Raw genomic sequence first — 19,731 nt, forward strand, 5'->3', positions numbered from 1 at the left:
TCGCAGCTTGTCAAGCTTCCACCTTGAGGATCTTTCAAGCATATCCCCATGCTGAAACTCCTGTGTCTTTCCATCGCTGTGAAAGTGAACCTCAGTACCCTGTCAGAGGGACCCTTGGGACGTGCTGTCTGCCCAGAATGCTCTCCCTGTCCACTCGGCTGAGCTAACTCTCTCATCCTGAAGCTGTAGATGCCTGACATTTCCATCTGCCCACCATTATCGCCTCTCTAAAGGAAAACAGCATTCTGATTTCCCTTAAGAACTCAGGCCAGCTCCAGGCCTGACCAGGCAGCTTCCCAGTCCCTGTGGGCCCTGGTCAGAGACACACAGGGCCCACGGCAAGTGGCAGAGAGCAGCTCTGGGGTTCTGGCAAAGAACAGCACATGTTTCTGGATATGCAGATGTGCCTGGGAGCTGCTAGCCACTGTCTTCCCACTGAATTGGAGAGCCTGTGAGGAGCCAGCGCAGAAGCCCAATTAGACCAACCTGTGCACAGAGGTTGGAGAGCTTTGAACCAGCAATAGCTGGGCCTGATGCCAGATCTCAGGCCCACACTGCAGTTCCATGCTTCCAACACCTGTGCGTAAATTCGTAGGAGCTTTGTTCCAGGGCACTTCGGAGACACTGCAACTGCAGTTCCAGGCCACCCCAACAAAGCAAGTTGTCATTTTTTACCTGTGGAGGGTCTTGCCTTCAATTTGTGAAGGATGTAACATCTGTGAAGTGCAATAAATCAAGATGTGCTTGGACCTGGAACTTAAACCTTGGCTCATCAGCTTCAGGTCTCAGGTTAAATGTCATTTTAGCAAAGATACCTGTTCTCCCAGCCTAAAAAAGCCCCCACCCTCTTAGTCCTTTCTCAGCATCCTATTCTCATCCTTGATAGTTGTGATATGATTTTTAAATTTTTTATTTTTAATTATAGTGTACATGGAATATTTTGTTAATTTGGGGATATGTAACAAAATACTTGAGTGCACATTTACTTAATGTTTGTCTCCCACTGGACCACACACTCAGGGCAAGGATCTTGTTTGCTTTGTTCACAATGCTAGTTCCTAACTCTTAAAGTCTATATTGAATGAATCAGTGGCAACAGTAAACATTCATGCTAGGCATGGTCCTAAATATTAACCTATTTAGTTCATATATTAACTCTTTGAAGTAGAAACTATCCTATTTTTCAGATGAGGAAATGGCAGCTTTAATGGTTGACTTTCTTTTCCATGCCCTATTGTCTACGCCAGCATCTCTGGGATGTGTCCCCTTCTCCTCACCCTGAATTCAACCAAAATTAGTACATAATAGTATTCCGTTGATGGTGTAAGCCCTGTCATTCCCACTTTTACGCCTTTATTCAGGCTCTCCCTGTAACGTTTTAGGAGTTGGACAAGCTTAAATGCCACCTCAAGTAGCAGCTAGTTACAACACCTCAGCAGCAGTGTTGACCCATCCGTTGCAAAACAGGTTTTCTTTTCTTTTTTTTTCCCTTTTCTTTATTCTTCCGAAGCTGGAAACAGGGAGAGACAGTCAGACTCCCGCATGTGCCCGACCGGGACCCACCCGGCACGCCCACCAGGGGGTGACGCTCTGCCCCTCCGGGGCGTCGCTCCGCCTCGACCAGAGCCACTTAAGCGCCTGGGGCAGAGGCCAAGGAGCCATCCCCAGCACCCGGGCCATATCCGCTCCAATGGAGCCCTGGCTGCGGGAGGGTAAGAGAGAGACAGAGAGGAAGGAGGGGGGGGGGGTTAGAGAAGCAAATGGGCGCCTCTCCTGTGTGCCCTGGCCGGGAATCGAACCCGGGTCCCCCGCATGCCAGGCCAATGCTCCTCCACTGAGCCAAACGGCCAGGGCCGCAAAACAGGTTTTCTGAGGAAGGTTCTGTATCATTTGTTTCTCCAGGCCTACAGAACCTGATTCATGAGACACTCAGTAAAGATATTTTATCTCCTGGCAAAGTGTGAGAGCTCAAGTAATCAGGAATATTACAAATTCTGATAACTTTCTAGCAATTACTCTGGAATTTACAGATTTTGAAAATGCCTTCAAATAGAGGTTCACTTCATAATTTAATTTGCTTTAATTTCATCAAATCTTATGTGAAACTTTCTTAGGAGATGGTTATGACTGGGCTGGCCTCCTAAGCACCATTTCTTTAACTCCTCCCGACATCATGAGGTGGCTACGTAGTAACATCTTAACACTATAAATGCTGCAAATAGTCCCAGGTTGAAAGGTTTTGCTTATTAAAGTTTTTAAATAGTATTAAAATTGCCTTTTAGGTTTTAGCTATTACCCCTAGGAATGGGGGGAGGGTATGAGTTTATCTTCACAGAACAGCTGCCTGATAATGATTAATACTTTTTAAAAGTATTAATACCAAAAGTTCATATACATGCTGAGAATAAACATTTTTCTTCAAGCTTGTTCCATTGATGACTTCCAATTACAGCTACTGGCAAAACAACCTGCATCTAAGCAATAAAATGCAATACAGACCTCATTTGGCTGCTCGAATTGTGAGCCATGGCTACATTGCTGAGGTGTCCTGATTTGTATAGAAACTGAAACATGCCCACAACTCCAGGTGACTGTCCTTTGGGCAGAAACTTGGAATGCAGAGGAGAGCTGAGTTAAAGAAACTGAAAGAACACTATTTTTGGAACCGGTTCATATGCCCCCTTGTGACCTATTATTGAAAGGTCTGATTTCATCTGCAGGTGGAAACTAGTCATTGTAGCTCAGTGAAGGTAAATGAGATAATGTGTGGTGACTTCCTCAGCACAGAATGAGGCACAACTAAGCACTCCAATTATAAGCTGTTTTAGGGTGTTGCCTCCATAGTTTCACAAAGACTAAGTTTCAGATTTGTGTTAGTGAAGAGGTAGGCTGGGTTCAGTTGTGTGTGTGGGACAGGGACAGACGAGAGATGAGAAGCATTAATTCTTCTTTGCGGCACTTTAGTTGTCCATTGATTGCTTTCTTATATGGGAGGGGAGGGGAGGGGAGGGGAGCACAGACACTACAGTAGAGTGAGTGACCCCTTGATCAAGCCAGCAACCCCACACTCAAGCTGGTGAGCCCATGCTCAGTCTGGATGAACCTGTGCTCAAGCGGACCACCTTGGGGTTTCAAACCTGGGTCCTTTGTGTCCCAGTCTGACACTATCCATTGTGCCGCTGCCTGGTCAGGGTAGGCTGGGTTAAGCTTTTAAGACCAGTTTAGGCCCTGTCCGGTTTGCGTCCCCAGCATGGTGTGCGGATGTCCTGGGTTCAATCCCTGGTCAGGGCACACGAGAAGTGGCCATCTGCTTTATCCTCCCTCTTCTCTCCCTCTTCCTCTCCTGCTGTCAGTGGCTCAGTTGGTTCAAATATTCGTCCTAAGTGCTGAGGATAGGCCAGTTGATTCAAGCATCAGCCTAAGATGGGGTTTGCCAGGTAAGATCCCAGTCGGGGTGCATACAGAAGTCTGTCTCCCCTCTCATGTATATTTTAAAAAATTGTTTAAATTTTGGAGAATTTTAACCCTAGTCAGTTTAATGACTTTCTCTTACTCACACCTGCCTTTCCCAACCACACACAATCCCAATTATATTCTGTAAAACTTAAGTAAAAATTTTATCAAGACTCCCTAGAGTATCTGATAAAAAATACCAAGTTCATATACATGCTGAGAAAACTGAGAAGGTATTGTAAAAGATAATGCAGTGCTAGAACCAACACGCCAAAGGGAAAATAAATTCCAAAATGCCTTAGGAGCAGTGACAAAGGCAGGACACTAAAGTACTAAGCATGGTTCACTTGTTTTGACCATTAATTTCCTACTTCATATTGAGTGAGGAGACCTCAGTGACTCAAAGCCATGCTTACCAAACCCAGAGACACAGAGGACTAAGTCAAGCTTTGGATTCTTAGCATTCAATAAGTTTACTAGGTATCAATTGCACTTTTATTGGAAGACTGAAATCTTTAAAGCAGAAATTCCTTATTGTTAGCAGTGCAGTAATCATTAAGCTACTGGGAGAACCACCAAGTCAGGAGAGTCCTCATAGTTCACACCACTGGAAAAACTGGCTTGCAAAAGGTCTTCTAGTTCCTGCCTTCTCCATGGGCAGAGGAAATCCATTTGTCCCCACAAACAGGAAGGCAGTTATGGCTCCTCTTCTCCAAACAATTAGGCTTAACATATGGGAGTTGATGCTTCCAGCTCCTCCCCCCTTCTCTCTCTGTCTCTCCTCTCTCTGTCTCTGTCTCTCCCTCTCCTCTGTAAAAAAAAAAAAAAAAACTTATAAAAAACAATTAGGCTTAAATTAACTATGACTCATAGTACTCAAACATCTAGCCGGAAACAGTAATCCGGGTTTGGGGTAAACTAGAAAAGGCTCTAGACCTTATTCTAGGCTTGCCTCTCCCACCTGGTGACTTACTTTGCAACAGCGACACCAGTGCCACAGAATGAGACTTATTTTTTAAATAATTTGATTTTAAGAGGGAAACATCAATTTGTTGTTCCACTTATTCATGCATTCATTGGCTGTTACGTGCACTGAGCAGAGATTGGGCCTGCAATTTTGGCATATTACGATGACACTCTAACCAAATGAACTACCCAGCCAGAGCTACCAGAATGATTTTTTTTTTTTTTTTTTTAGGTGAGAGGAAGGGAGATAGGCAGACTCCCACATGCCCCTTGACCTGGATCCACCAGGCAACCCCATCTGGGGCTGATGCTCAAATCAACCAAGCTATTTTTAGCATCTGCAGCTGATATGCTCAGACCAACTGAGCTATCCTCAGCAGTTGGGGTCATGCTCAAACAAACTGAGCCAATGGGAGGAAAGAGAGAAGGGGAGAGGCAAAGAGAGAAGGAATGGGGGAGTAGGGAGGAGGGACAGGGGGAGAAGCAGATGGTCATTTCTGTGTGCCCTGACCAGGAATAAAACCTGGGCCGGCCATATGCCAGGCCGACACTCTATCCCTTTGTCCAGCATCTCCATGGTGTTTACGCTCCGCACCTGTCAGTTTCTTAATAGCCCTCATTTATTAGACTGATGATTACAGTGCTTGTATCCCAGTAACCCTATTATTCATAATACCATATCCATTAACTTTATTACAGTACATTAACTGTTCTATTATTGCTGTTAATCTCTTACTACCCCTAGTTTATAAATTAAACTTTATGACAGGTATGAACAAATAGGAAGACAGTACACATAGGGTTCAGTACTATGCGCTACTTCAGGTAACTACTGCGAGTTTTGGAGTGTCCCCAACAGAAGGGGGAATGACTATTCACCTACAAGCACTCACCAAGATGTGTGACTCCCCTACATATTCAACTTGACCTCATCCCTGGCCCTTCTCCCTTGCCTCGAATTCCTCCTCCACCCATCCATCCCCCCCTCCCTCCACTCCCACCCCCTTCCCTCCATGTTTAGATTCTTCACGGTAAACCTTTCCACCCTGACCCTAAGTTCTAACCATTGTTTCTTCTATACTGCTTCCTGTCCTCCTATCTTAAAACATAAAAAATCCTCATTGTGGCATCTGTTCTCCTTTTCTAACTTTTTGAAGAATTTTTGATTTTACTGTGACGCAGGCAGGACAGTTTCTTCCATCACAGGTTCAGGTTGTCTCAGCTCAATCTATTCCACACAGCCTCTGCTGCCATGCTGTCACAGGCCCCCCTTCCTAACACCATACCACGGTCCGGGCCACAGATTCGTGCTGTTTACATAGAGTCCCATGGCTTCCTCCTTCTGCACCATGTGGCATTAAATACTCTCCTCTCCCCAAATACTCAAGTAAACCCAGTTCCCATGCCTCCATTAACTTTCACACTCAGGCTGATTGCACACGTATATTTAACAGCAGTTTTACACAGGATGCTAAGAGCACTTCATATTTTACAGAATGACTTGAAACACGGGCTTTCTGTTAATATTCATACCACAGCACAACCAAACCTAACTCCTAAATAAAAGTATTAAAATTTGTTTAGTTTAAAGGCTTAATGGCAATAACAAGGGGAGGAAAAAGCATAAATTTGTTTTATGTAATTGAATGAAAAATAAACTCATGAAATAGTCAATAAAATTTAATACGGCCTCATGCGCCCTGAAGAAGGTGGTGCCCGATTCGGAGGGGTGATGGCTATGTCCAGATAATCTCCTATCTGAAACTTCTGTGACTGCAGGGTCATGGAATCATCAGTGCCCTTCCTCCCGGACATGGTGCTGCCAATCTCCTTGACGCTGCAGAAAGGAAACCAACTGTTACTGTACCACACATAACGCAGCTACACCCCCCCCCCCCCCACAGTGAACACAGGGCTGGATCCTGCGCTATTATCTTAGAGCACGGTAAACCAGGCCCTGACCATGCAAATCTGCATTTCTCCAAGTATAAGACGCACCCTTTCCAAAAAATTTGGGGTCTAAACACTGGGTGCATCTTATACAGTGGTTGTATAGTTGCTTTTCTACTTGTATTTCCTGCTTTTTTTGCACAGATGAGTTGTATGAATTTTATGATAAATAAAACTTTTGAGTTCAGTAATGATGTAATTATTACATTTTTTTTTTCAAATTTCAGGCCCAAAATTAAGGTGCGTCTTATACATGGGAAGGCCTTATACATGGGGAAATACAGTATATTCCCCCCATTAATGAGACTCACTAAAAGTATTACTTCTATCAGAACATATCAAAACCAAAGACATCATAGGAATTAAAAAGTTACCTACCGATAGCCAGGTCTTTTAATATCCGTAAAAACAATTGCAAAATTAAAGTGTGTGCCTTTCTTTCTAGCTTCTGGGTAGACTTCTTTTACTAAACTAGTCAGTTCTTTCAAGGTTGCATCCATCCTGAATAAAAAATATAATAAATTTAAAATATTTCCTTAATCAGCAATAATATAACACAAATATCAGAGTTAATTACATGTGTTTTAAATGCAATTTATGTTAGAAATTGTCACAGTTTTGTACTTGTTAGTTTAAAAGCATTTAATAATACTATTTGCCACCCAAATACTACCCTTACCAGCCTCAATGTTTGAATTTTTTTTTTTTTTTAACTGAGTCAGAGGGAGAGACAGGGACAAACAGACAGACAGGAACGGAGAGATGAGAAGCATCAATCATTAGTTTTTCGTTCCGCATTGTGACACCTTAGTTGTTCATTGATTGCTTTCTCATATGTGCCTTGACCGTGGGGTTACAGCAGACCCAGTAACCCCTTGCTCGAGCCAGCGACCTTGGGTCCAAGCTTGTGAGCTTAGCTCAAATCAGATGAGCCCGCACTCAAGCTGGCGACCTTGAGGTCTCGAACCTGGGTCCTCTGCATCCCAGTCCGACACTCTATCCACTGCACTACTGCCTGGTCAGGCAATGTTTGAAATTTTGATGAACTGAAGTCAAACTGTTAGTGCTAACAGACTTCAGATTTATATATGCTATAGATTGTTGCTATGTAACACCTACTGGCCTAGTGATTTGTCCCTTTACGGGTAATGAGTCCAAATCCAAACACTTAATCTTGTTTCATTATTTCTAAGACACATACTTTCCCACATTTAGCATCCTTGGTATTGGAATACACCTTGGAATTAATGCGAAAGAAAGCGTTTTCATAAACGTACACTGTTTTTCCTAAGAAGGAATAGTGTGGTGAATTTTACAATGAGAAAGCACAGACTCCTTTCACAATGTATATTCTTGCCCTACACATATTTATTTGAAACTAAGAACTACATAGTCTTTTGAGTTAATGTGGCACAGTCTGGAAAAATCTTTTAAAATATAAGCATCCTGGAACTTAAAACAGATTGTAGGCTGCTATAAAACAACACAGGGATACCAGGCAATGATGAAGAATAAGATTGTTAAATATATCAAGCAGGGAGTCAAATGCCCAAGAGGTCACTTAGTTTTCACGTTGCACCCTATTACAAATCTCCACACTCCAGCATGACCAGTGGCGCAATAGATAACAGTATTGATCTAGGACACTGAAGTCCCAGGTTCAAAATCCTGAGGTTGCAGACTTGAACATAGGCTCACTGGCTTGAGCAAGGGATCATCAATATGATCCCATGGTTGCTGGCTTGAGCCCAGGGTTGCTGATTCAGCTGGAGCTCCCCCTCCCCATCAAAGCATGTATAAGAAGCAAACAATGAACTAAAGGAAGCAACTATATGAGTTGATTCCTCTTTTCTCTCTCCCTTCCTGTCTCTCCCACCTTCTTTCTTGCTTAAAAAAAAAAAAAAAAAAAAAAAAGAAACCCACACTACATTATACTAAGGTAAAACCACGGCTTTAACCACACTGAGAGCAGAAATATCCAGGATGATTACATCAGCCAAATCTTTCTCATCTGCCCCCCCCCCCAAATGCCCTTCGTCTCACTTTACCATCAACACAACCATCACCCACCTAGTTGCCCAGGGCATAAAGCACTGTTCTATTCTCCCCATCTCCATCGTGTTGTGTCTACTTCGTACTAAATACAGGTTAAATCTATTTTTTTCTCCATCCCCACCATGACTGCTTTATTTCAACCTCTCGTTATTTAACTATATATTAACTTTGACTCATCTCTGGTTTCCGGTTTTGTATAAAACGTATGACAGTAATGAAAGGAGACGACTTGAGGTGCTGAACACACAGTGCAGTGCACAGATGAAGTATTATGGAACGGTATACCTGAAACCTATGTAATGTTATATATTTACCAATGTCACCCCAATAAATCAATTTAAAAAAGGTTAAGCAAGCAATACCTGTTCCCACCTTTGGGAAGGAATCTATTATGTGGAGGGCACCACTAGACCCGCATCCCAGGACATCACCCCATTTCCTGGCAGGTGTCAGGTTGCCAAGAAAGACATGGACAACACTTGATGTGCACAAAAAGACATGCAAGACCAGCTTCAATGTGAGTGCATGTGGGTCCCCCACTGGCAGAGGTCTCACTAAGCAACTGATGCAGAGAGGTGGTCTGCAGGCATCCCTCCCGTGCTGCAGGTAGAAGATCCAGGGTACAGCAGTGGAGGAGGTCAGGTGCCATGTGGCACATAAACAGAACAAACACCATATCCAGCCCAGCACAGGCTATGCAAGCTCTTTATCTCTACAAGGAAATGAGTGCTCTGGGCCCAAGACCACTCTTCTGCAGCCTCACCATAGGGTGAGAAGTGCCACAAGACTGCCTTCCCCAATTTGACGCTTGTTCATTATTTAAAGAGGGGAAAGCCACATGCAACAGCACAATAAATTATATCCCAAACCTCACCAACCAGAAATAGCCAGTGGATTAACACCACACTAGGCATCTTTCTATGCATACTCACAATGCTACAGAAAAGAAATTCCTTTAAATTATTAAGCATACTGAGACTACAATACAAATATATACTGTATTTCCCCATGTATAAGACTCTCCCACCTATAAGATGCACCTTAATTTTGGGGCCTGAAATTTGAAAAAATATATATATTCAAGTTATTGAACTCAAGATTTATTCATCATAAAATTCATACAATTCCCCATCACTGTCCAAACTCCCATCCATTAGCTTGTCCTTTCTGATGACAAATCAGTCTTCAACAATGAGCGCAAAAACAAGTACAAAAAAGCAGGAAATGCAAGTAAAAAAACCCTACAACCACTGTATAAGATGCACCCAGTTTTTAGACCCAAATTTTTTGATAAAAAGTCTTATACATGGGGAAATATGGTAACTCATCAGATGCCATACATATTTTAAATCAAATGAAGTTTACTTTAACTTCAAATAGAAAAAACTAAAGTCAAACTGAAGAAATTATACAACTTCAGAGAAAGATTTTGTTACTCTTCTCACCTTGTACTGTTGTAGCTTATTTTTACTATGTCCAAGAAGTTCACATCCTATTCTGCAACGCTGGTTATTTACTTTGTCCAACGTTGGCATCAAGTCTGAGGCTAGAGTGATTTTTTACTGCTGTCTTGGAGGTGACAATTCTTTAACCCAATATTCTGATGCTGTTTATTGTAACCAAGTATATTCTCTGGTACACAGTATATGCCTATGATGTGTATTCTGTCTTCCTTCCTAAAAAGATTTTCCATCTTGTCATCTTGCTCATCAAGAACTTGGGAAATTAGCCTGACCTGTGGTGGCGCAGTGGATAAAGCGTCGACCTGGAAATGCTGAGGTCGCCGGTTCGAAACCCTGGGCTTGCCTGGTCAAGGCACATATGGGAGTTGATGCTTCCAGCTCCTCCCCCGTCTCTCTCTCCTCTCTCTCTCCCTCTCTCTCCTCTCTAAAATGAGTAAATAAAAAAAAAATTAAAAAAAAAGAACTTGGGAAATTGGGGTCACACCTTTTATGAGTTTTAACAGTATGAGTCCTCCACAAGCTTCCCACCTGCTGAGGACTGTCTTCCCAGACCAATAGCTGACATGCCAACTGTTGCTTTCTGACAATCTAAAGCTTGAGTACAATACAAAACAAAGAAAAATAGAAAAAAGAGAAAAGAAAAAATATTTTAATTTACTATTATTTTTAAGCATTTATTGATGTTGGCAAGAGAGAGGAAAAAGGAGGGAGGGATACAGGAACACTGTTCTGTTCCTGTACGTGCCTTGACCGGGGATCAAACCAGTAACCTTTGCACTTCCTGGCACTCCAACCAACCGAGCCATCTGACCAAGGCAAATGTTTAAATTAAAAAAAAAATTTTTTTTAAATAAAAAATAAAGCTTGAACCCGGGATACTGAGGATCCAGTATTGAAAGCCCAAGGTAGCCGACTTGAGTGTGGGATCATAGACATGACCCCATGGTCACTGACTTGAGCCTAGAGGTTGCTGGCTTGAGTGAGGGGTCATTGGCTCAGCTGAAGCCCCCCCCCCCCCCGCAAGGCACATATGAAAAGCAATCAATGAACTACTAAAGTGCCACAATTACAATTTGATGCTTCTCATCTCTCTTCCTTCCTGTATCTCTCTCTAAAAAAAATTAAAATAAAGCTTGAATAGAACAAACCCCTAGGACTGAAGACTTTGCTAGGTGACTGTGAAGGTCACTTTTATGTCAATCTGGTGAAGTTGAAGTTCCTAGTTATTCAATCAAATACTAATGCAGTTGTTGTGTAAGGTATAGCTGGTCTCAGACTTACACGAGATCACAAAGGTAAACAACCAATACTTAACAGCAGGGGTCCCCAAACTTTTTACACAGGGGGCCGGTTCACTGTCCCTCATACCGTTGGAGGGCCGGACTATAAAAAAAAAACTATGAACAAATCCCTATGCAGCCTGACCAGGTGGTGGTGCAGTGGATAGAGCGTTGGACTGGGATGCGGAAGGACCCAGGTTCGAGACCCCGAGGTCGCCAGCTTGAGCGCGGGCTCATCTGGCTTGAGCAAAGAGCTCACCAGCTTAGACCCAAGGTCGCTGGCTCCAGCAGGGGGTTACTCGGTCTGCTGAAGGCCCGCGGTCAAGACACATGTGAGAAAGCAATCAATGAACAACTAAGAAGTCGCAACACGCAATGAGAAACTGATGATTGATGCTTCTCATCTCTCTCCATTCCTGTCTGTCTGTCCCTATCTCTGCCTCTGTTAAAAAAAAAAAAAAAAATCCCTATGCACACTGCACATATATTTTAAAGTTAAAAAAAACAACAACAGGAACAAATACAATATTTAAAATAAAGAACAAGTAAATTTAAATCAACAAGCTGACCAGTATTTCAATGGGAACTATTGGCCTGCTTTTGGCTAATGAGATGGTCAATATCCGGTTCCATATTTGTCACTGTTAGTCATAACAAGTGATATGTGCTCCTCTCACTGACCACCAATGAAAGAGGTGCCCCTTCCGGAAGTGCAGCGGGGGGCCAGATAAATGGCTTCAGGGGGCCGCATGTGGCCCGCGGGCCGTAGTTTGGGGACCCCTGCTTAACAGTGTAGTTATATTAAGTATATTTCAACTTAAAATATTTCCAATTGACAATGTGTTTTTTGGGTCATAATCCCATGGTAGGTCCAGAAGGATCTGTATTTTGTAGATAAAATTAAAGTCTATCATCAGTTGGATTTTAACGAGATTTTAGATAATCTGAGTATACCTGATTCAATCAATTGGATGGGCCTTATCAGGCTACACCAACAGCTCTAGCTCATGTCTGATAGTTCCAGCTGGCCCTTCTGATAGTCTGCCCTATGGATTAGGGATTTTGGTACCTAGGCTCAACAAATATGTAATCCATTTTGCAATAAATCTCTTAATATATAGCTCCTATTTGTTTTTCTGGTTGAACCCCGATACAGTGACCTATGTAGTGCTTCTCCAATGACCTTTATTGACCACCCAGGTACAGGAGAGAGATCGCTTCTATGGTGTCCGGCTTGTTGCTCCAACTCCAGAGTGCCTTGGACTTGGGCAAACCTTGCTTCTGTTGGATTCCTTGACTTCCACTCCTTTCCCGACCTGTCTTAGGGCTGCCTACTTCTTAGCACCTCAGTCCATGTCTACAAATTGAGAATTCCCAAGCTTTATTAACTCATCTCCCTCATTACTGCTTCTGGGAGTGGGGGCAGGACTCTGTGTCCCAACCCCCAATACCAACCATCCAGTCTTTCAGAATCTGTCTTCTTTGGGCACCATTCTGAAGTACAGGACAAGATTATCTTTCCTTATTATTTGCATTTTATGGACAGAACAGTTTAGGACATAATTTTTTTTTTTTTTTTTTTTTTGTATTTTTCTGAAGCTGGAAACGGGGAGAGACAGTCAGACAGACTCCCCCATGCGCCCGACCGGGATCCACCCGGCACACCCACCAGGGGCGACACTCTGCCCATCCGGGGCGTCGCTCTGCCACAACCAGAGCCACTCTAGCGCCTGGGGCAGAGGCCAAGGAGCCATCCCCAGCGCCCGGGCCATCTTTGCTCCAATGGAGCCTTGGCTGCGGGAGGGGAAAAGAGAGACAGAGAGGAAGGAGGGGGAGGGTGGAGAAGCAAATGGGCGCTTCTCCTATGTGCCCTGGCCGGGAATCGAACCCGGGTACCCCGCACGCCAGGCCGATGCTCTACCGCTGAGCCAACCGGCCAGGGCCAGGACATAATTTTTTAATAATCTTTTCCGTCCTTAATTGGGAGTAGAGAGTCTGCTAAACCAGTGGTCCTCAACCCTCGGGCCGCAGACCGGTACCGGTCCGTGGGCCATTTGGTACCAGTCTGTAGAGAAAGAATAAATAACTTACATTATTTCCATTTTATTTATATTTAAGTCTGAACGATATTTTTTTTTAAATGACCAGATTCCCTCTGTTACATTTGTCTAAGACTCACTCTTGATGCTTGTCTCAGTCACGTGATACATTTATCCGTCCCACTGTAAAGGCCGGTCCATGAAAATATTTTCTGATATTAAACCAGTCCGTGGCCTAAAAAAGGTTGGGGACCACTGTGCTAAACGACCTCACCCTGCCATCTTCACCCTACAATCTTATATTCATCTCATCTAGTAAATTCACTAGGTTGAGCTTACTATGTGGGGACTGAGCTTACTTACTTACTACACCTTTAACTTATCTCCTTATAGTCTTAGTACAGTACCTAGCAAATAGGATATCTAAATAAGATACCTTTGGAGAAAATATAAACTTTTCTCTCTGAATAAAGGTTTTCATCAACCCATTATTAGCAGTTCTCCCCTGAAGTTAAATCACCTTTCCAGAACTTTATCCTGGAATGATACTGAACTAGAATGATAGTACTAAATAAAATTAACACAAACCTTCGAAAAGACTAAGGTCCCAGGCTTCAAAAACTGAGTTCTAGTACACTGGGCTTACAGTTTTATTTTGGGGAAAGTAATACACTGTGTGAAAAAGTTTGGTAGTTTCTAAGAGTTACACACAAATGCCCTCACAATGCACCACTCACATTTCTGGGTACACACCCAAAACTACTGAGAGCACTCACTCAGCAGAGACTTACACCTGTGTTATAGCAACAGCATTCACAATAGCTGAAAGGTAGGGAAGAAAACCAAAATACCCATTAATAGGTAAATGGACAAACAAAATGTGGTGTAGCCATACAATGAAATATTAAGCCATAAAAAAGGAAAGACATTCTGCAATACTCGACATGGATGAACCTTGCATATATTGTGGTAAGTGAAATGAACCAGCCTCAAAAGGACAAACGTAGGAATGTGCTATGAAAATATGCAGTTAGGATGCTAATTAGAGACAGTGAGGCTCCCTAGGGCAAAAGCCCTGAGTAGACACAAGTCCAGGGCCCTCTCTGACCCTCTGCTAGAAACAGTGCTGCTAGAAACAGCAAAACAGCAGGATAAGATTCAGCAACAAGAAATGTTTATGCTCTCAGAACAGAGATTAGAACTCAGCATGTTCCTTGTCCTTTACTTCACCCCCTAAAAACTTCTGCTGTCTACTTCCTTGAGTTATTTGCACTGGCTAGTAAATATCTGAGTAAGGTTAGGCATGGGGCTTCAGTCCTTCAGTCCTTGACCAGGGCTGTTGCCTCCCCTCTGCTCAGAGCATTTCATCTGGTCTCCGAATAGTTCATTGTTGCCACAACAGACAAACACTGTAATTTCATTTATACAAAATGCCTAGCACAGGCAAATTCAGATAAAGTAGAGTGGTGTCTACCCCCACACCGGGTGAAGGGAGAGATGGAGAGCTGTTACTAAGTGCAGAATTCCTGGTGGGATTTTTTGTATTTTTAGCAAGAGACATGGTCAGAAATGAGAGGTTATCAACTCCTAGTTGCAGTTATGTACTTGTTCATTGACTGCTTGCTCATTCCTGCCTTGACTGGGGGGCTCCAGCAGAGCCAGAGAACTCTTGCTAAAGCCAGTGACCTTAGGGGTCATGTCTATGATCTCACACTCAACCTGGTGGCACTGCTCAATCAGGAACCTTGGAGTTTCGAACCTGGGTCCTCAGAGTCCCAGGTGGACGCGCTATCCACTGTGCCACCTCTTGGTCAGGTGTGGAGGGCATTTAAAAAGGTTTAGAGATAAGGAACGGTAATGGTTGCACAATGTGACTACTTACTGCTACCAAATTGTACCCTTAAAAACAATTAAAATGGCAAATGTAACCAAAGAACCCACACGTGAAATAATCATAGACCTTTTTGTTACTAAAAAGCCATTATGGCCTGACCTGTGGTGGCGCAGTGAGATAAAGCATCGACCTGGAACTCTGAGGTCACGGGTTCGAAACCTTGGGCTTGCCTGGTCAAGGCACATATGGGAGTTGATGCTTCCTGCTCCTCCCCCTTCTCTCTCTCTCTCTGTCTCTCTCACTCCTCTCTCTCTAAAAAATCAATAAATAAGATATTTTAAAAAAAGAAAAAAAAAGCCATTATGACATTAGAGCAAAAACTCCACGCAGGTACAAAACGTGAGGTGCGTGTCAGCTGGGGGTAAGGGTGGGGGGTAGACTGCGGTACACCGGGACGGTCAGCAGGTCCCGGGCTCCACTCGGCCCACGCAGGACATTTCCGTTCGCATACATCAGCAACCACACGGGTTCATGGGTTTTGTTGGACACGACGACAGCTAGGAGGCGGCATCGCGCGGAGCTCCCATGGTCTGCAGGCCGTTCCCGCCCCAAGCGGCAAAACCCGCCCCGCTCCGGGCCGCCGCCCGCTCACCAGGTGTAGATCTGCAGTTCGCTGGACGGCACGTTCCCCCGGGAGAACTCGTCCATGCGGTGATGGCGCCCGTTGTTGGTGGTGAAGACGCGCAGCAGCAGCGGGCACGTCTGGACGGGAGGAGAAGCGCCAGTGATCCGGCCGGCCACCGCGGGCCCCACTGCCTCCCACCGACCGCCCCGCCGCCTCCCGCAGGCCTCCTCCTCGCACTCTGCGGGCCCCGCTTTGCGCCCCGTCGGCCCTCCACAACCTCTTCCATATCCCTCACCTTTTCCCGGTCGATTGGTTTCTCCGGCTCCTTCTTAATTTCCTCCTGGGTGACACGAGACTCCACAGCCATCTTTCTCCACTAGTCCACTGGTGCGCGAGACCCTCGCTATAACCTCCAAACCCGGCAGCGAGCGAGTGAACGAAGCGTCTCGCGAGAAGTTCAAGGCCTTATAGCAAATCGGGGGCGGGGCGAGGTGTTCCTTTGCACAGGCGCACTGCTCTGTGCGCTGCGGAAGCGCAGGCCAACTGAGCCTGCGCCTGCGCGTTCCGTCACCCTAAAGGAGGTGGGCCATGGCATCCTCGAGGCAAAGTGTTCGAGGGGACGGATCGTCGTGGGTCACGTGTTAGTTATGTATCCTCTCAAATGTTCGCAGTCCAAAAAAACTCGCCAGGGCGTTTTCACATGGAATGATGGAAACCTTAGTGCAAGGCGCTTAGGAGCACTACGGGAGATACTGTTGTGAGTGACCAAGCACGTGCCTGTGTTAGTAAAATGTGGAGCTCTTCTGTGTGCTGGAGATAGTTAGCCTGGTGGGGACCATCCGGGGCGGAGACCGGCGCGGGGATTCGGGCGGAGGGGACCCTGGCCGAGGGGACCCTGGCCGAGGGGACCGGCGACCGGTCCTGCGGAAGGAAAGACACTGCTCCCTCCTACCCCGTGGTTGCAGGCACATCAAAGACCTGAACGGAAACTAGGGCTTTTTGGAGATGACATAGTGGACCATCATAAAAATCACTGACCAGAGAGATGGACAGATTTGAATGCAATAAAATTAAACAAAACAACCAACCTGACCTTAAAAATATAACCACAGATTGGGAGGGGAGGTATCATAGCTGCATTTGACAATCGGTAGACTAGCCGTCTACCAAGAGTATCGTATTTTACCATGTATAAGACGCACCGTGTCCTGAAAATTTTGAGGTCTAAAAACTGGGTGCTATTTATACAGTGGTTGTAGATTTTTTTTTTTTTACTTGCGTTACCCACTTACCCACTTTTTCACGCTTGTTTTTGCGTTCATTGTTAAGACAGTGATTGGTCATCAGACAGATGAGGATGAGCTAATGGATGGGAGGTTTGACGGTGATGAGGAGTTGTATGAATTTTATGAGGAATAAAACTTGAGTTCAAGAACTTTATGTAAGCCTGACCTGTGGTGGCGCAGTGGATAAAACGACCTGGAAATGCTGAGGTCGCTGGTTCAAATCCTGGGCAAGGCACATATGGGAGTTGATGCTTCCAGCTCCTCCCCCCTTCTCTCTGTCTCTCTCTCTCCTCTCTCTCCCTCTCTGTCTCTCTCTCTGTCTCTCTTCTCTCTAAAAATGAATAAATTTTAAAAAATTAAAAAAAAACTTTATATAATACATTTCTTTTCAAATTTCAGACCCTAAATTAAGGTGTGTCTTATACATGGGAACGTCTTATACATCAGTAAATACAGTGTATTATAAAATGAAATACCATAGACTTGAAAGTAAATGAATGGGACCTGACCGGTTTGCTGAGTGGATAGAGCATCTGCCCAGCACTGGAACTTGCCGAGTTCCATCCCTGGTCAGGGCACACAGGAGAAGCCACCATCTGCTTCTCCTCCCATCCTTTATTTTCCTCTTTCTTTCCCCCAGTGTTGGCTCAATTGTTTCCAGCATGGCCTCCATCTCTGGGAATAGCTCCATGGGAGCCCTAAAAATAGCTGGGTATTGGGCCCCAGATAGGTGGCTCGGGTGTGTCCTGGTTGGTCTCTGTGCTGGGAGTCTGTCACTATCTCCCCTCTCACTTAAAGGAAAAGAAATGTAAATGGATGAATCAATACGCTTTTATTTTTGTAATATAGCTGGCCGAGGCCAGGCAGGTTCTCACTGAATTCAGGCAGACAGAAGAGGAACTGCAGATCCAGAAAACATTGGGCCATACCTGCTTATTGCAGGCTTGCAAAGATAGGCGAGTGAACAAACAAAAAAGGAAAAGGGCTAATAAAGGAAAGCCTGCACGCCCTGGCCGGTTGGCTCAGTGGTAGAGCGTCGGCCTGGCGTGCGGAAGTCCCGGGTTCGATTCCCGGCCAGGGCACACAGGAGAAGCGCCCATCTGCTTCTCCACCCCTCCCCCTCTCCTTCCTCTCTTCCCCTCCCGTAGCTGAGGCTCCACTGGAGCAAAGATGGCCCTGGCGCTAGAGTGGCTCTGGTTGCAACAGAGCGACGCCCCGGAGGGGTAGAACATCGCCCCCTGGTGGGCAGAGCGTCGTCCCCTGGTGGGCGTGCCGGGTGGATCCCGGTCGGGCGCATGCGGGAGTCTGTCTGACTGTCTCACCCCGTTTCCGGCTTCAGAAAAATACAGAAAAAAAAAGTGGGGAAAAAAAAAAAAGGAAAGCCTGCTTTTCTTATTGAAGAGCAAGGGGGCAGGAAAACCACACCTCACAGAGGTGGGAGAGGGATCTGGGAGAATCGCCCAGAGGGAAAGCACTGCAGCCTTACATAGACCATAGACACATGGCGCTGCTATGTGCTCATGCACTAGTCAGGCAAAGTGCTTGTTGCTGGTAAACTGGCGAGCAAGCCTAACACAGCTGTTTGCCCACATGTCAACCCTTTAGGGTTGCTCAACTCACAATCTACGTGACAGGTATCTTCCACAATGGTTCCTGTGCAAGGAGTGAGGTACACATTACCTGAACAGAATTACAAAGCACAAGCCATGGGCAAAATGAGAGAGTGATCAGCAGCACCAAGAGAGGCAAATCTTTCGCTTCTGGCAGAACACAGGACAGAGTTTTATCCATAGCACAGTAGCTGGTACTAGATGCTGACCCAGGCTGGCATGCCAAATCTTATTGGCTTATACACTGGGATCTGCTGGTTCTATGTGCAGCAAAATGAGAGAATTATAGGCCATAAAGAAATTACAAAGGTGCCCTTCATAATGCTGTCTCCCTGAGCACTCAAGGGATAATACACTTCTATCTTAGGTGGCCAAGTGCTGGTTGCTCAGGGAGTTAACTGGAGGTCCACCTCTAGCCCCTTTCCCCATGGTGCCAACAAGGCCACCCATCGTAGGTGGGGGCCTGTACAGTCCAGGGCCATGTCCATTAAAGCCATTGGCCTTTAAGGAGGGCTGTTGGGGCAGGCAAGATAACACCTCATGGTCCAAAGCCCAGCTTGAGTAAAGCATTGTTGGTGCATAGCTGCATCTGGATGGGAGCAGCTGCCTGGTGCAGGAGGGCCTCCACCAGAACTGCCCCCCCCCAATAAAGGTCTCTCATTCAAAATCCGGAGTACTGTCCACAAGCAGCATGTCCATCCAGTAAGGGAGCTGGTGCCCCCCTCCTGTCACAGTTCCTGTTTAAGAGTCCATTATACCACTCAGTGATACCAGCAGCCTGTGAGTGGTAGGGGACATGGTACTTCCAGTCCACCCCTAGTGTTGCGGTCCAGCCACGAAAAGTATATTACAGGGTCTTCGAACGGGAAAAGGTATGGAATTGAAATAAATGATAGACAGGGACTTAAAGATGTATACATACCGATGGGTTCAGGAGGACGCCATGGCAAGCAGTCTCTACTGTTCCTTAGCCATAATGTGCCTGCTCCCAGAAACACATCCACTTTTATTCATAGAACAAAATGTGGTCCATCAGCAATTCAATTAAGTTTCTAAGGCAACTCAAAGACAACCCCCACCACACCATCCAAATCTACTTTACACTAATAAGAAACTAGCTTCCAGCCTCCTCCGGAGAACATGTGTGAGACACATGAGAATCAGGTGTAG

At 45.1% G+C, this 19,731-nt stretch overlaps 1 protein-coding gene across 1 annotated transcript; it reads right to left on the minus strand.

Moving 5' to 3' along the window:
• Positions 1–6,088: 6,088 nt before the first annotated feature.
• SAP18 (Sin3A associated protein 18) lies at positions 6,089–16,153 on the minus strand. The gene is made up of 4 exons (XM_066369215.1): positions 15,961–16,153; positions 15,693–15,802; positions 6,748–6,870; positions 6,089–6,256 (listed from the first exon to the last, which is right to left on the minus strand). The coding sequence occupies exons 1-4, from the start codon at positions 16,030–16,032 to the stop codon at positions 6,100–6,102; spliced, it is 462 nt and encodes a 153-aa protein (XP_066225312.1). The 5' UTR covers positions 16,033–16,153; the 3' UTR covers positions 6,089–6,099.
• Between the last annotated feature and the right edge of the window lie 3,578 nt (positions 16,154–19,731).

This window comes from Saccopteryx leptura, chromosome 2 (genome assembly GCF_036850995.1).
Source record: "Saccopteryx leptura isolate mSacLep1 chromosome 2, mSacLep1_pri_phased_curated, whole genome shotgun sequence".
Taxonomy (NCBI): Eukaryota; Metazoa; Chordata; class Mammalia; order Chiroptera; family Emballonuridae; genus Saccopteryx; species Saccopteryx leptura.

What these genes read in the sequence shown, in the direction of transcription:
- SAP18 (XM_066369215.1), bottom strand. Translation starts at nt 16,032, where the DNA reads ATGGCTGTGGAGTCTCGTGTCACCCAGGAGGAAATTAAGAAGGAGCCG. An exon ending in AACCAATCGACCGGGAAAAG is followed by an intron (nt 15,803 to 15,960) that starts GTGAGGGATATG and finishes CCTCCCGTCCAG; the next exon opens with ACGTGCCCGCTGCTGCTGCG. An exon ending in ATTAAAAGACCTGGCTATCG is followed by an intron (nt 6,257 to 6,747) that starts GTAGGTAACTTT and finishes TCCTTTCTGCAG; the next exon opens with CGTCAAGGAGATTGGCAGCA.